The sequence below is a fragment of the Oreochromis aureus genome, linkage group 20 (genome assembly GCF_013358895.1).
Source record: "Oreochromis aureus strain Israel breed Guangdong linkage group 20, ZZ_aureus, whole genome shotgun sequence".
Classification (NCBI taxonomy): Eukaryota; Metazoa; Chordata; class Actinopteri; order Cichliformes; family Cichlidae; genus Oreochromis; species Oreochromis aureus.
The window spans coordinates 10878351-10892723 of record NC_052961.1 but is presented as its reverse complement, the minus strand read 5'-3'; the positions used below and the strand labels follow the sequence as shown (position 1 = coordinate 10892723).

General features: G+C 41.8%; 1 protein-coding gene across 4 annotated transcripts in view; it reads right to left on the bottom strand.

The window, feature by feature from the left end:
• Window positions 1-14373, bottom strand: part of LOC116319523 (membrane-associated guanylate kinase, WW and PDZ domain-containing protein 1) — a 49746-nt gene that overhangs the window by 22995 nt on the left and 12378 nt on the right. For all 4 annotated transcript variants that reach the window (XM_039604162.1, XM_039604161.1, XM_039604163.1 and 1 more), the window contains exons 2-5: window positions 12760-13049; window positions 10860-10976; window positions 4984-5103; window positions 1194-1358 (exon numbers count right to left, since the gene is read on the bottom strand). In XM_039604162.1, coding sequence (XP_039460096.1) covers window positions 1194-1358; window positions 4984-5103; window positions 10860-10976; window positions 12760-13039 — 682 coding nt within the window. In that variant the 5' untranslated portion in view covers window positions 13040-13049. The remainder of the gene's footprint in view (window positions 1-1193; window positions 1359-4983; window positions 5104-10859; window positions 10977-12759; window positions 13050-14373) is intronic.

Genomic DNA, 14373 nt, shown 5'->3' with positions numbered 1-14373 from the left:
TCCTGTCTTGATCTCTGCATCTTGCAAAGCTTTTACACCTTTTTGCTTCAACCTGTGGTTATTTTTAATCCATTTTGCATCTCTTATGGTCACCCTGTGTCTTTATGGTCATTTACATTTATTTCTCATTATTCCTGGACTTTTTTGGCAGCTATTCTAGTCTCTCTGGAATATATAATAGAGCACAGAAACCTCTGACTGTTTGGGCTCTTCATGCCTCCCAGGTTGGCTCAGTAAATGTAGGTCCATATGAAATTCATTCATGGTCTGAATGAGAACTACTTCCAAATGCTCTCTCACCACAAGGGGTCGCCACAGCAGGTAGCGCCAGATGTTTTTGATTTGGCAGAAAACCAAAGAGAATTTGCGTCCCCATCTGGACTCGAACCTGTGCCCTTTTACTTTCCAAGCGAATGTGTTAACCACTACAAATTTGGAGGTATCTTCATAACAACTGAATAAATATTCTTGTATTTTTATGATCTAATACCCACACAGTCCCAGGCAAAGGATATCTGCACTAGGACTCAAAAAAAAAAAAAGAGTACCTCACAAGTCGAAGCATTATTAGTTACAAGCTGCTTCTACTTTGATAATTTGAGTGCATTTTGCTGATGATGCTTTTATTTAAATATGTTTCTGAAACTAAGCTCTTTGCATTAGTCTTTTCTCTCACTGGTGATTAATGAGCCTTTTAAGCCTTCCCTTTAAATGAGATAGTATTTTGGACACAAAAACCTATAATAACCGTATGTTTGGGGAGCCTAATGACTCGAGTCGAACAATGCTGTTTTCTTGTCGCATGACTTGCTAGTTTTCATCCCTCACCTCTTTGTGCACACTTGTCTGCTTCCCTCTTTGCCTGCTTGACCCAAGGCAGCTTGACCTTCCCTTGGAGGTGATCCAGCAATCAATGAGGCCACAGCCCAACTGAGATTTTAGAGCATACTAATCATGCTAATGATTGATTAATTTGGGCATTGGAGACTGGAGCTATTGATAGAGAGACGACGCAGTATTAAGCTGCTGAATACTTTGCAGTTCTGAGAAGATATGTTTTCCCACTGCTGATATGCTATATAAATAACTCAATATAACTGATAACTTCAATGCTTCATTCATGATTACTTAGATGTAGACGGACATTTATTGCTTTGCCAGCACAGGCCATAGTTTAGCTCAGCGACACTTGCCCGAGTCGTCCTCGTTGTGTATGCCTTCTGGTGCAGCCTTTTCCAAGTTGCTGAGCGATTTGCTGCGTGTGCGGAAGTTTCTGAGCAGGTTGCGGTGTTCCTGGTAGGTGATGGGGGGGCTCTCTGCACTGACGTGAACGGGCCGAGGTGTGCCGTAGTAATTCCCTGAGACAGAGAAAAGCAGAAGAGAGACACCCTTTCTTAATAAATTGAGATGCAATGAAACAGTTAAATGTTATAATGAAATAAACTGAGATATTGGGATTAATGGACATTATGAACCCATTCAAATCCACTGGCATAAATCTGAAGATCATTAATTGCACAAAGCCTGAATGAACAGTTCAAACATGGTATAAATCCATGAGGTAAATAAATTACGCAATTATGCACATATATACCTCATACAACATATGCATGTACACACCTTTGTTATGTATCCCCTGAGATCATAAACTATATTCTTAGAATGAGCCATCTGCTCCAGCTCCTAAAGCAGAAATGAAATTACCTCCACCCCTCCATTTGGCTCGTGGAGATCCAAATGGGCTGAGGGAAACATTAGATTAGTGAACTCAGCAGCAAGGTCACCAGCCGTCACCGTTTACTGCGCTTTCTGCAGGCGATTGGACGAACAACGCTGCCGACACTCCAGACTGCTTTGCTGTAGCAATGCGTCCGTCAATGTCACATGCAAGGCAGGTGAGGATGGCATTTATTGCTCCCATTAAACTCTTATAAATTATGGATGTTAATGTATGGAGGCTTTTTAATCAGAGGGAGCACTCTGACCCTTACAAAAGAGGAGTCTGTGGGGAAGATACAAGCTGAGTATCACCAGGTTTCATGAATAAGCACCAAGAGTTAGCCTTTGAAGCCTCCTTGTATTTACCTTACACATCAGCACTGTTAGAGGCACAATAAGGGAAGAGGGTGACAAAAGTCTTCCAGTGTTTTCTTGCTGAGAGGTAAATGTGAGACCAATATGACATGGGTTTGATAAATGTACACTTAATGTGAGCCAGGAGACATTTAGCTGAGCTAAGCATAAAGAATGGAAATAGGCTCATGGAGAAAAAAAAAAGGACTTAAGCAACAAATCAGAACACCTACAAATTTACGAGATAAATCTCAGTTGTGCAACATGGACAGAAGGAAAAATGTAAAGATGACAAGTTGTCTCATGATGTTGTTTTTCTGTTAACTGTTTAACTTTTGGCTGTTTTACTTGATCTCTGGTCACTTTGTTTCCCTTTTTCCCCAGTTCCTTGCTAGCCCCTACTGTGGCTTTTTCTCCTCTCTATTACCTTTTATAGATTCATCTCCTTTGCATTACCTTTGTTGGGCTTTTGGTTTTGGATTCATGCTGCTTTCACCTGTGCGGCACCTTTTGATGCTTCTTCTTTTAGTTTGATTAAAGTTACCTTTGTTTCACTACCTGTCTGTCTGCCTTCTTTGAGTCCTGCACTGGTACAAAATTGTGGTTTTAGACATAGACATAGACTTTATTAACCCCCCACTGGGGAAATTCACATGTTACAGCAGTACAAGGGTCGGGAAGACAATGTGAATTGGAGATATATTAGAAAAATAAAAATAGAAGAATAAATAAATAAGAAAAAATATTGTACAAGTAAAAAAAAAAAAAACCTATATAAGAGTAATTTATAAGTGGTTGGTAAATATAGTAAAATACACTGTGAGATTTTTTCATATGCACATAAAGAGCAGTGGGAGTGATTATAGATTCACATATATTTTAGCAGGTATCTATTGTGCGTGTGTTTTGCCCAGCCTGACTGCTGTCGGGATGAAGGACCTGGATTAGTCCTCCATCCTACAACATGGCTGGAACAGTCTACTGCTAAAGGAGCTGCTCAGGGGATATGAGGTATTGTCCATAATGGACGTTAGCTTGGATAACATCCTCCACTCACCCTATTTTCTGTTTTTCAGACCACTCTCTGTAAACCCTAGAGAAGGACATGTGGGAAAATCCCAGCTGATCAGCAACTTTTGAGCAGACTGGTATGTCTGCCATCAACAACCACGCCACGTTCAAAGTCACTGAAATCCCCTTTCTCCCCCATTTTGATGCTCAGTTTGAAATTCAGCAGGTCATCTCGATTATGTCTACATGATTAAATGCACTGAATTGTTGCTGCAATCTAATTGGCTGATTAGACATTTGCATTAATGAGCAGTTGAACAGGTGTATCCAAGAAAGTGGCCAGTGAATGTATACCATGTCCCAAAAAGATGATTCTGTTTATCTGGATGTAACGTTTTCAGTGGGTGAAACATTTCGCCATTCATCCAGACTTCTTCAGTCTTAGCTGACTGCAAGTTTCCGCAACCTTATAAACAGTACATTCGCACAATGACTGAAACTAGCACCACTGGCAAACAATGAGCTGTGAGGTCAGTTTCTGGATCATTTATATGGAGACTGGTCAGTGGTCACTGATCAATGGTCGTGACAATGATCAGAAGATAGGTACACTGTAGTCATAAAGGGAGGGACATGGTCAGCAACAACGCTCAAGCAGACCATGGCATTTAAATAATACTAAGTTGGTACTAAGGGGCTTAAAGATCAATGACCATTGATCAATGGCCATGAGTGCCATTCACAGAGAGTTAGGGAATGTCTGCAGTTACAGGATTGTAAGATGGTAAAAGATGTACCCTTAGGCCCCCTCCTCAATTCAGAGATGGTCTTTCCCTTTTCACATAAAAGGCCAGGATGGGTACATCCTCATCATTGAAAGAGTGTCAATTGGCCTGTTGGTCTGAATAGACTGCGGAGTCCTGGCCTGAAGAAGTAGCTCTTCTGCGTGCTGCCATCCACTTTGCCAGAGGTTGTTTGGTTTCCCTAATGTGTAAATCATGGCAATCCTCTTGGCAATTAACAGCATACACTATATTACTCTCTTTGGACAAATTTTTGGTGCAGTGTTTTTTGGGGTTTTCAAGCCACAGAGATGCAGTGTTTAGAGAAAATGAGTCTCAACTGTCCCGATGCTCCTGACACATAAAGGATCACTAAGGGTTTTCGCTTAGGCAGCAGTTGATCTGCTCTCTTACATCGCCTGGAGCTTTGACAAATGTCCAGCTGGGATAACCATACTTGCTCAGGGCCTTCTTGATATGATGTTCTTCTGCTTTTCTGGCCATTTTGTCTGTGGGGATGGTGTTTGCTCTGTGGTGAAGCATCCTAATCACACCCAGTTTGTGCTCCAGTGGATGATGACAGTCAAACATTAAATACTGATCCATGTGCATTGGTTTACTGTACACATCAACTTTCAAATGTCCCCCATTAATGATGGAAATCTCAGTCTAAGAAGGCTAACTTGTCATTTTTCACCAGGGAGGATAAGAAAAAAATGACAAAACCTCTAGGGTAACAATAACAACACAGCACTGCTTTCTGAGCTCAGTCTGGTTGGACTTTGCTTTTGATTTCAACCAAATTTTCAAATTCATTCAAAAGTGAAAAGTAGAAATGAATCTTTTCAGGAATAATAATCTAACCATCAATCCTCTGACATATAAACACCAATTTATGCTATTTATATATGCATTATCTATATCTATATGTAAATTGTGTTCATCGAGGGGTTATTTCTCATTGTTTGATGTCTGTTGGGTTGTCTGATCAGTATCCAGAGATGCTGTAAAGAAAGCTTTTCATCTCTCACTTTTTAACCAGAATGTAATGTGCCCTGCATAATGAAACACCATCTCACAGTCTGTGAATGCACAGGCAGTTAGCTAAAATGTCTACCTTTGAACTTTCCACTCTCGAGCAGCGCTCCTGATTCGTCCAAAGAGAAAAACTCCTCAATAGAGACAAAGTTGTAGTCTACCCCTGAGATTTCCCCCTCTCTGGGCTGTCTGGTTGTACCTAGGAGAGAAGAAAAAAACCCCAAGTTATTATGTCATACATCAGCGTCACAGGGCTCAATACACCATCAGTTCTGACATGGATGATGTATCAGTTAATCAAGACCCTTTCCTCTCGTCAGGGGTCATCAATCTGAGTTCAGTGTTGAAAAAAAAAAGCAAATCAGCAGGTTATAAATGGCCTAGGATTACATAAGTACATAAGTTTGACAAAATAGATGAAATATGAAACAAACCTTTCGCTCTATAGAAGATTAATTTTACTGGTTAATTCAGAGCAATGTCAAAAATTGTCTAAAAGGTAGAAATGGAGAGAAACTACAACATGCATTGATAATTACAACCAGACGGACATTTGCAGATTGCAAATCAATGCAAATTTGCATTGATGCAGCTCTGCACCAAAATGTAACACCGCTTCTAATTCACCACTAAGTTTCGTGAAATTTGGCAGGGTGGATTTCTCTTGTTAGGAAACAAATACACAAACAACTCTAAGCCCCAACCTGTGCGCTGGCTCTCTCCTTGGCAGAGAAATAACCAAGTCGGCTATTCTTTTTTTTTTCAATAAAAGGATTTCGTTCTTGTTGTAAAAGCAGCCCAAGGTGAACATAGCGTCCACAAACCTAACTTTACCCTTCGGTATGAAAAGCACAATGATGACAAAAGGCATTTACCAAGGCCTCTTTATTATAAACAGATCAATAAGAACCGAATTAAACATTAATGAGGCACTGAGAAAGTCTTAAAGCCGCTCTATCACCATTGTGAAGATGGAGCACTCAGATGATCAATGGTCTGTCATCATAATTGATTCACATTGACCTTGGCCTGGAAGAGAACGGTGAGTCCAAGCCATGGCAGCAAAAGCATCCTGCGTCGTTCTGGGATCACTGAGGTAACGTTCTGTGCGTGCTGTATTTTAACCCCAATGCCAAATCTCCAACCAATTAAACACAAGTACAGACATGTGAAAAATATCACACAACAAAATTATCTTTCGCAAATCCAGAGGAGTAATTTTAATTTGCAAATTGAACACTGTGGCACCCATACTGACCTTGAAACAAGTAATTCATTTCCCAAGACAAAAAAAAAACCCAAACAAAAAAAATCCCCCACCAAAGCCAAACTAAGGACAAATCTCTGTCCTTCTCCTAGAGGACCATATATGATGTCTGTGGATCCAGTAGGAGGGAGTCATACCCAGCTACCCTATAAAACCCGTGATTAATGCACTGCTGTCCTGGGAGCAGCTCTCGCAGCCACAATGACACATACAGGACTTTATGCACACAAGTGCACACAAAGCCCCACAATGAGCCCTCACACACACTGCAGCCAATTCACCCATGTAGTCACAGAGGCACCACACATTAGAGAGCATGAGGAATCTCCATCAGCCTGACCTGCTCTTTCTGAAGCGTAAAATGTATCTAAAAGTAACCTATGATGCTCCTCATTATTTACTGTCATATACTATACTAGCAGGCTCTCATATCAAACATGGTCCAAGTATGCATAAGAAATCCTGGGCTTCAGACTGCTCTAAGCACTTGGCTTTAGACATATTCAAGGTTAATAATTTTAATTTGGTCATCTGACATTAAAACATCAGCCCCACCCATCCATCTTCTGTTTCCAGGGGCAACCAATCAGAAGAAAGCCTGCCTCAAAGGCAGGGGGGCTTAAAGGCAGGGGAGCTAATCAAGACAAGGGATGAAATGAGAGGCTGAACCAAAGCACAGTATCTCATGAAAACTGATTTTTCTTTTAACTGTGCATGCAAAGCTGCTGTAACAATATAGTACAAAAACAATAATATCCAGAACAGGTCAACTGTAGCATAAAGGCTACTGGCAAACAGAGACAGGCAATGTAGCTCGTGCTGAAAACATCACCTACCTCACTGCTATAGTTATTATTAAACTCAGCTTAAGTCATAAGTCAACTCGAGAGTTAGCTTGGTAGGATGTGAGCTCAGGTTAAGCCTGAGAGAGAAAACAAATCAGGAGGTTTGCCGACAAAAAAACAAAAACAACATTTAAACGGGATTTATTTTTAAACCGCCCCACAGAACTGATAAATCTGTGTTACTGATCTTCTCTTCTGAAGCCACAATCACAAAGGACCAGAATTACCCAGAGTCAAAAGTCAAACTTCAGCCACAAATTACCTACCATACTTTGTCAGCAACTGACGTTCCAAGATAATATCAGTCCAGTGTGAATCAGCATCACTGTGATTTGGATTTGTTTTTTACATTCCCTACACCTTTTCTTTTTCATCTTTCCTACAAGCTGGCTTACAAGCAAACTAGCTAAAGCAGGTTGTTTCGAACTGAGGATGAACTGAGGGGCCGCACCAAAGACAAGTATAAGATGAATATAAGGATTATTTCAAACTGTGAGCCATGCAAAGCTACTGTCATGTAGTGCAAAAATGAGAATATGGAGTTGGAAATTGGCACAATAGGTCCCCTTTAATGCACAGTATATGCTCAAATCACTCACAAACTCTGATGCACTTCTTTAATATTATATCGGTTTGGTTTCATGCCTGTTGGGCTAACCTCTTTTTTTGTGTTATACTTCCACATGTTGAGATTTCCAGTATGTGTCTTACTGTCTACGATGGCTTGAGATGGACATTTTCTCCAGTGAAGTCTGACGCTCCAGTCCCAGCTTATTAGGAAACTGTCGACCACGTTTAAAGTGGATGAGAAGGGCTGATGTGATACATTATCTGTATCAGATCAGGGTGGGTCTTGCACCTTTGGTTTCCAAAAATGGCAACAGAAAAAAAAAAAACTATTCTTCGATGCTTTTCTTTTTAAGAAAATTAGCAGTTTCTTTTTCTAATTAAAGATTTGATTGCAAATCTCCTGATGGCATCTGACATGTCTATGATTCTTCTCCTCCCCTCAGGACACACAGCATCGCTCCAGCTGATATGATGAGAGTCACAGATTCATTATCTATGCACCCTCCTCGGAGACATATATGACATGTCAGCGGGGAGACAGGATGGATTATTGACATCTTCTTTCCCGCCTGTCCCCGTAGAAGCGGCGCTCTGATCCTCGGGGGACGGGGCGAGGGAGGGATTGAAGAGGTAATTACACAGAACTCTGTATCAACACCCAGAGAGAGCTGTCTGTCAAGATCACTGCACACAAATAGCCAACAATAAATCCTACAGTTGAAAAGGGCACAGAGAGTCTGGGTGACATGCTGGAGCAAGCATATTAGAATAACTAAATGATGATGTTTCTTATCTCTGACTCACTCAGAAGACAATTATAAAAGTCTTTTATGGAGGAGAAAGAGAAACAGCCAGCCTTGATACCGTGACATTGGTTCTGAATCATCCAAGGGCACATGTACAAATGCGATTATAGAAATATGGATGGGAAAGTTGAGGAGGGTCATGTAAATTCTGCAAAGCATGAATACAGAACAAAATAACGGGAATGAAAAGACAAAAAAGAACAATCTGTATAAAAGAACAGAACACAGGGTGCAGGATTGTTTATTGAGCATGTACCTGTTCTCCAAAGCTACACAGTGATCATCCTCTCTGTACACACAGGGCTATTAGACCGCCGCCGTCCCCTCCTCCACTTTGGCACTCATAGACATTTGCTTTTAATTTAATTCCACCTCAGAATTATTGATACAGTAGCCTGCATTTACTTAGTTCTGCAATTCATTTCCATTTTTATGCACTGTCCTCTTGACTGAGCCTTTGTAATGTTATTTCTTACATCAGTGCCAGCTTGAATATCAGAGAACATTGTCTCATCAAAAGGGTTTAAGGACTGAAATAGCTCATTGGTACTGAGCACAGTTTCCAGAGAAGAACTATCTACACGTAAAAAAGCGAATCAAAACTGAGGCCTTCTCGTACCATCATTGCTTCCCTACGGCAAACACGTTTTTAAAACCTGAACTGAGGCTAATTACTCATTGTATTAGGTAATTCAAGGAGGTGTTGGAGGGAGCAGGAGGAGCACGCACATGATCCTGAAGGGGGCCACAATGAGCCACTGATGAAAACTCTTCAGCTTTAGGTTCCTGTTAAACACAGCTGCCTACTTGTACAAAAAACAACAAAAAGGAAGAAAATTCAGCTTCTATGTATCTACAAGTGATCAAATTTGAAATGTGATCGGTTCGGAGATGCTTGTGCTGCTATAAGCATGACACGAACAGCATCTTTGTGGTGTCATCTTCAGCAGGTCAGGGGATTGCACTTGCAGGGGCTGAGTCTGCTTTATTGTCACTCTTACTAAAATAAAGCACCCAGGGATGGAGGTAGTTTTCCAAGTTTGGATCCTCTGGACTGCCTCAAGTGATAAATCAATATCTAATCAATATGAATGTATAGGTATACATATATGAATCCTCTGTTTTCTCAAACCAACGTGTGAAATCGTCTAACAACCATTTATCTACTTTTGTATATAAAGATCCCCCCCTTATTGATACCATTCGCATTACAAAACAGCTTAAAGACTTAATGTTAATTTGGGCGATTCAGTCCCTGAGCAGCTGCTTGTGTAGATGCATGGCTAAGTAATGAGGGAGTGTGGCTAAAATTGCAATTACACTGTAATGACAATAAGCATGCGGTATCCTGAGAGATGCAGTTTAAACTCTTTTACACACTTCTCAACCGCTCCTTGTTCTGTCAGCGAGTGCGTCATGTGGTGCGGGGGCAGATTGTCCCACATGACCTACTTCGTGGACTAAAGGAGAGATTAGCAACAGAACTCCACACTGCTACGACAAGGTTAACAATACCGTCACACGAAGTGGGTTGTATATTTAACACTACCCCCTGAAAAAGAGAAGAAAAAAAAAGCCCCCCAGCAACAACAACAACAACAAAAAAAGATATTATTAAAGAAAGCCAGGAAAATACAACAAAACACAAAGCTTCTCTGATAAAACTCTACTCAGCTGTTATATCCTCTGGCTGTTTCCAGTGACGTCATATTACAGAGGATTAAGATAGCAACAGATGCGCTACAACTAGCTGCCTTTGGCTGCCATTGTGCTTGATTTTAGTCATAGGCATCAAAATGAAACGGCGTTTGCAGACCACAGGCTTGATTTTCAGGACATGATGCAAACACCAGGACAAAAGAAAAAACTTGTTAAGCATGAATAGAATTAGATTTCCCACCAAACAAACGGTCAAACAGCTTATGGATGTGGATTGTAAACATGAGACTACCACTCAGGAAAAGGCGCAGTGTTGTGACAATACAAATGGTTGCTGTTACAGTTCAGTCAGCTTTACCAAAAGCTGATTTAAAATATATTTATTTCTCATATGCCAAAGTTTAATATTTCATAAAAATCACCCCATATAAATAAACACTGACACAAGAAAGTAATCAAAACAATTCTGCTGGCTCAAATGCTAATTAAAACCATCATGTTTACATGGCAGGAACAATGAGACTGGTGTAAAAACAAAATATTAGCCACTAATAAAAGAGACATGCCCTTATAAATCAGTATTTTCATTCAATTCAGTACAATTTCATTGAAATGAACTGAATACAGTTCAGTGAAATAAAACTGAATTACACCTGGAGACAATACATTTGCTATTAGGGCATAGCACATGGTAGCATCAGGACAAAGGTGATGAAACTGCAGTAGACAAGATAAGATATACAAAGGCAAGATACATACAGAAATACTGGATATAAAGATAAGAAGTGAAACCCAGGAGAGGACTTACAAGGTACAGCACGGAGGTAGAGGTTCTCTCTGATGACCTGCTGAAGTTGGCTGTCCACTGATCCAGGTGTGAAGCACTTACTCAGATACAACCTGAGGTCCTTACACAATGTGGGGCCTGAGGGAAGGGCAAATAAAACAAGTTTGGCATAGAGATGAGGAAGGAGAGAGAAAGAGAAATAAATCAGCTCAGTAAGCATAAACAGTAAGATGATGCATGCTTAAATTTATCTAAAGCACTAATCTTTACTCCTGACAAGTTGGATTTAACACCAGTACTTTACAGCCTGCTGATGTCTCTATATCACTTCACAGTAGCTCCTGAGAATTAAACGTGCCTGTCCAAGTTCCTCATGCATATACCTACAACAGCCTACTGAGGTTAATTGTTCCAGACGCAACGGTAGAGGCTGTCACCAGAGGAGGCAGAGCCGATCAACACAGCGGGGCTTCGTTTCCTCTCTGATCTCTTAATATCGTCTCGCGTGCTTTACGGCCTTTGATGGCAGGCCGCGTGCTGTTATGGGTGGACTGAGCGTGTCTCCTGTTTGTCACTCTGACAGACGACCATTCTGTCAGTGCTTCCCCTGAAGGCTGTCGCCGAGCCATCCACACTCCTGTCACCCCCTATCCATACTGGCTGTTACAGTGGTTCTGCCCAGGAGCAGGCAGAATTTACAGAGGGCTATTTAAAAAAAAGGGATCAGTGATATAACTTTATTAGTGGAGGCAGCATGTACATATGACTGGTCACATATGGCTGCTGCCTGTAAAGGGAAATGAATCTAGCCTGCCGCCCTTTGGGAGAAATGGCAGCTTTGTTCGTGATGTTACGAAACAGCTGCCATTTTCTAGTCTGCTGAAGAGCAAAATTCAAATCTGAACTGAATGAACTGACAATGTTTAAACATATGTCTGAAGCCAGGGATAACAGCAATGCAAAGAAGATTTTCTGGAGCTTTGCTGTCATCAAAACCAGAGAATGAAATTTTAAAGTTGGGTATTTTTGATTTGTGTGGCATCACTGCTCTTTGTTTTCTCTCTCCAGCATTAATGCTTGCTTCCTCTCGGGACTCTAGCCTGATGTCAGTATTGTGAGGCAGGAGCAGAGGGAGTTGTGGTAGTAGGAGTAGCAAAGGAGGTGTGGTACAGAAACCCAGAGCATCAGATCATCCATCACTGTCCACACAACATGCAGTCAAGCTGCACAGAGAGGACCAGGCAGACTTCAGAAATGATAATGGATCTACGGGTAGCAGAGCGACCAGGAGCAAAGGTCCCCATTTACGCCCCTGTGGCCAAATCGGCCATCAATCTAGCGAGCAAGGCCATCGGGAGGTGCAGTCAGGTGACACTTTGGTGACATATCGTTCTGTCCGCAGCCGACAAAGACATCCGTTCCCCCAGCCTCCTGTTCTAAACATCAAGGCCCCACTACGAGTGACAGGCAACTCGATTGCCACACTCTTGTCATGTGTCATCAAACATTTTGAACTCCTACCCACATGTTAACCAGTCCTCTCGACATAATTGACAAGTACAAATCAGCAGAGCAGAACGCTACAGACCGACAATTTGGAGTGTGAGAGCTCGGGGGAGGGAGGGTGTTATTGTGCAGGAATATCATGGATGACAGCTTGGAAGCATGTGTAGCAGATTGTTTGGGTGTAGACAGATGAAACAAGTGCAATGGCGTGCAAGATAAACAGTGATAAGTCACTGTAAACTGTCTACAGTAAGACTGTGGGAACTTTAGATTAACTTTAGATATGTGAAGGGCCTTACCAGAAACAAAGCACACCTGTGTTCACACATTTCATCGCCTCTGCGCCCATAATTTGCTCATCTATTTAAATGAGTTGCAGACTAATGTGTTGGCTGTTTTGGGTGCTGAGTCATACCTGGTGACACAGTTTTGATGCGGATAGGATGGGGGCAAGAGTTGAGGATACCACGAACATCTCCTAATGTCATCCCTAAAACTGGTGTTCCCCCAATCTCTAGGATGATGTCACCCACAGTGAGGCCACCACCCGGGGCTGACGTGACAAAGGGAAACTCTCCATAATCTGCTCCTCCACCGATGGCGATCCCAAGCTCTCCCGACGAACCTTGCAGAGGGACAAAGCTGTCTAGCACCTTTGAACGCCAGTGCAGCTTCTTCACCGCCGACTTAGACATGGCAAATGAACTGTTGAGAAAAGGAAACAGGTGTTTAGAGAGCGAGCAGAAGGCGTCAGACAATAAAAAAAGGAGGGGGAAAGTGTCGGTTACATAACAAGCAAGAGAAAGAACCTGTGACTTCATGTTATTTAACCTTTGTCAGTTTGCAGATGCCTACTGCCTGTGGAGTTGCTTTGTTTCACATCAGAGAGTCATGAATAATTCTGGCGTCACAGGTTAGGATGGCAGCTTGAAAGTCAAGAACAAGACAACATGGAAAATGTGTCTGTTTTATGCAAACATACAACAACACAACAGCCAAATGACTGTCCAGCCAAAAGACTGAGAAAAACTTTCCCTTATGTTCACTGTGCTCTTGGCTGACGTTTTGTTTATGTGTAAACAGGCAGCACGGCCATGAGTGCACAGCCACAGTCACATGGGAAGTCAGTGTGAGTTTGATGGAGGTATGAGAATCCATTTTCACATACTTGTCTTTATCCATACGTTTTCTAGACAACCAATAACCACGCCATTTATTTTCCCATGGATAGATTCTCCTGCGCTCTGCTAGGGTGATGTTTTGTCCACTAATGGCAGCTGGTTACAGTAAAGAAGAGAAATAATGAGGCAAGGCTGTACTGAAATACAGTTTTTGGGTTGTTTTTTTTTTTTGTTAAAACACATTTCCTGGAGAGCAGCTGTGTGTTGGGGTGGGGTGGGAGGGTGCAGGAGGATGTAGCTGGCATGGTGAAGATTTGTTTGAGCCGTCCCTGATGTGACAGCTGCACTGCCAGAGAACAGACAATGTTCCTCTGACATTATCAGAGCAGCGTTGTCACCTTAACACACGGTAAGACGGAGCCACACAAGGCACTATATCACAATCAAAAAGACAAACACAACATGTGGAATAAAAGCTTTAGAAGTGCTGGCAGGCAGATTTAATTTCCTTTGGGCAGCGTTTGGCAGGCTTTTGCCCTCAGTTTCCAGTCTTTATGCTATGTTAAGCTACCTACCCCCCCGGCTCAGGCTTCATAATTACCATAGCAACATGGTGGTGATATCAATCTTCTCATCAAACACCATTAAGCATATTTCTTACTTACTTTGGAACACCTCCACTAAGTCAATTTTGCTTAAATACAATATCCCAAATGGATACTACTGATTTCCACTTCCAGTGTGGCCAGGAAATAAGCCATTACACTTCACTTCACCAAGATGCAATCCTCTTAAAAGGCTGTGGTGACCCCTGGCTAGGCAGGGTTAACATGCACAGCACCAGCCCAAGAGCTAGTAGGGAGGCCCTAGGGTCCTCTGACCCAACAGACCTAATAAGTCTGCTTCAA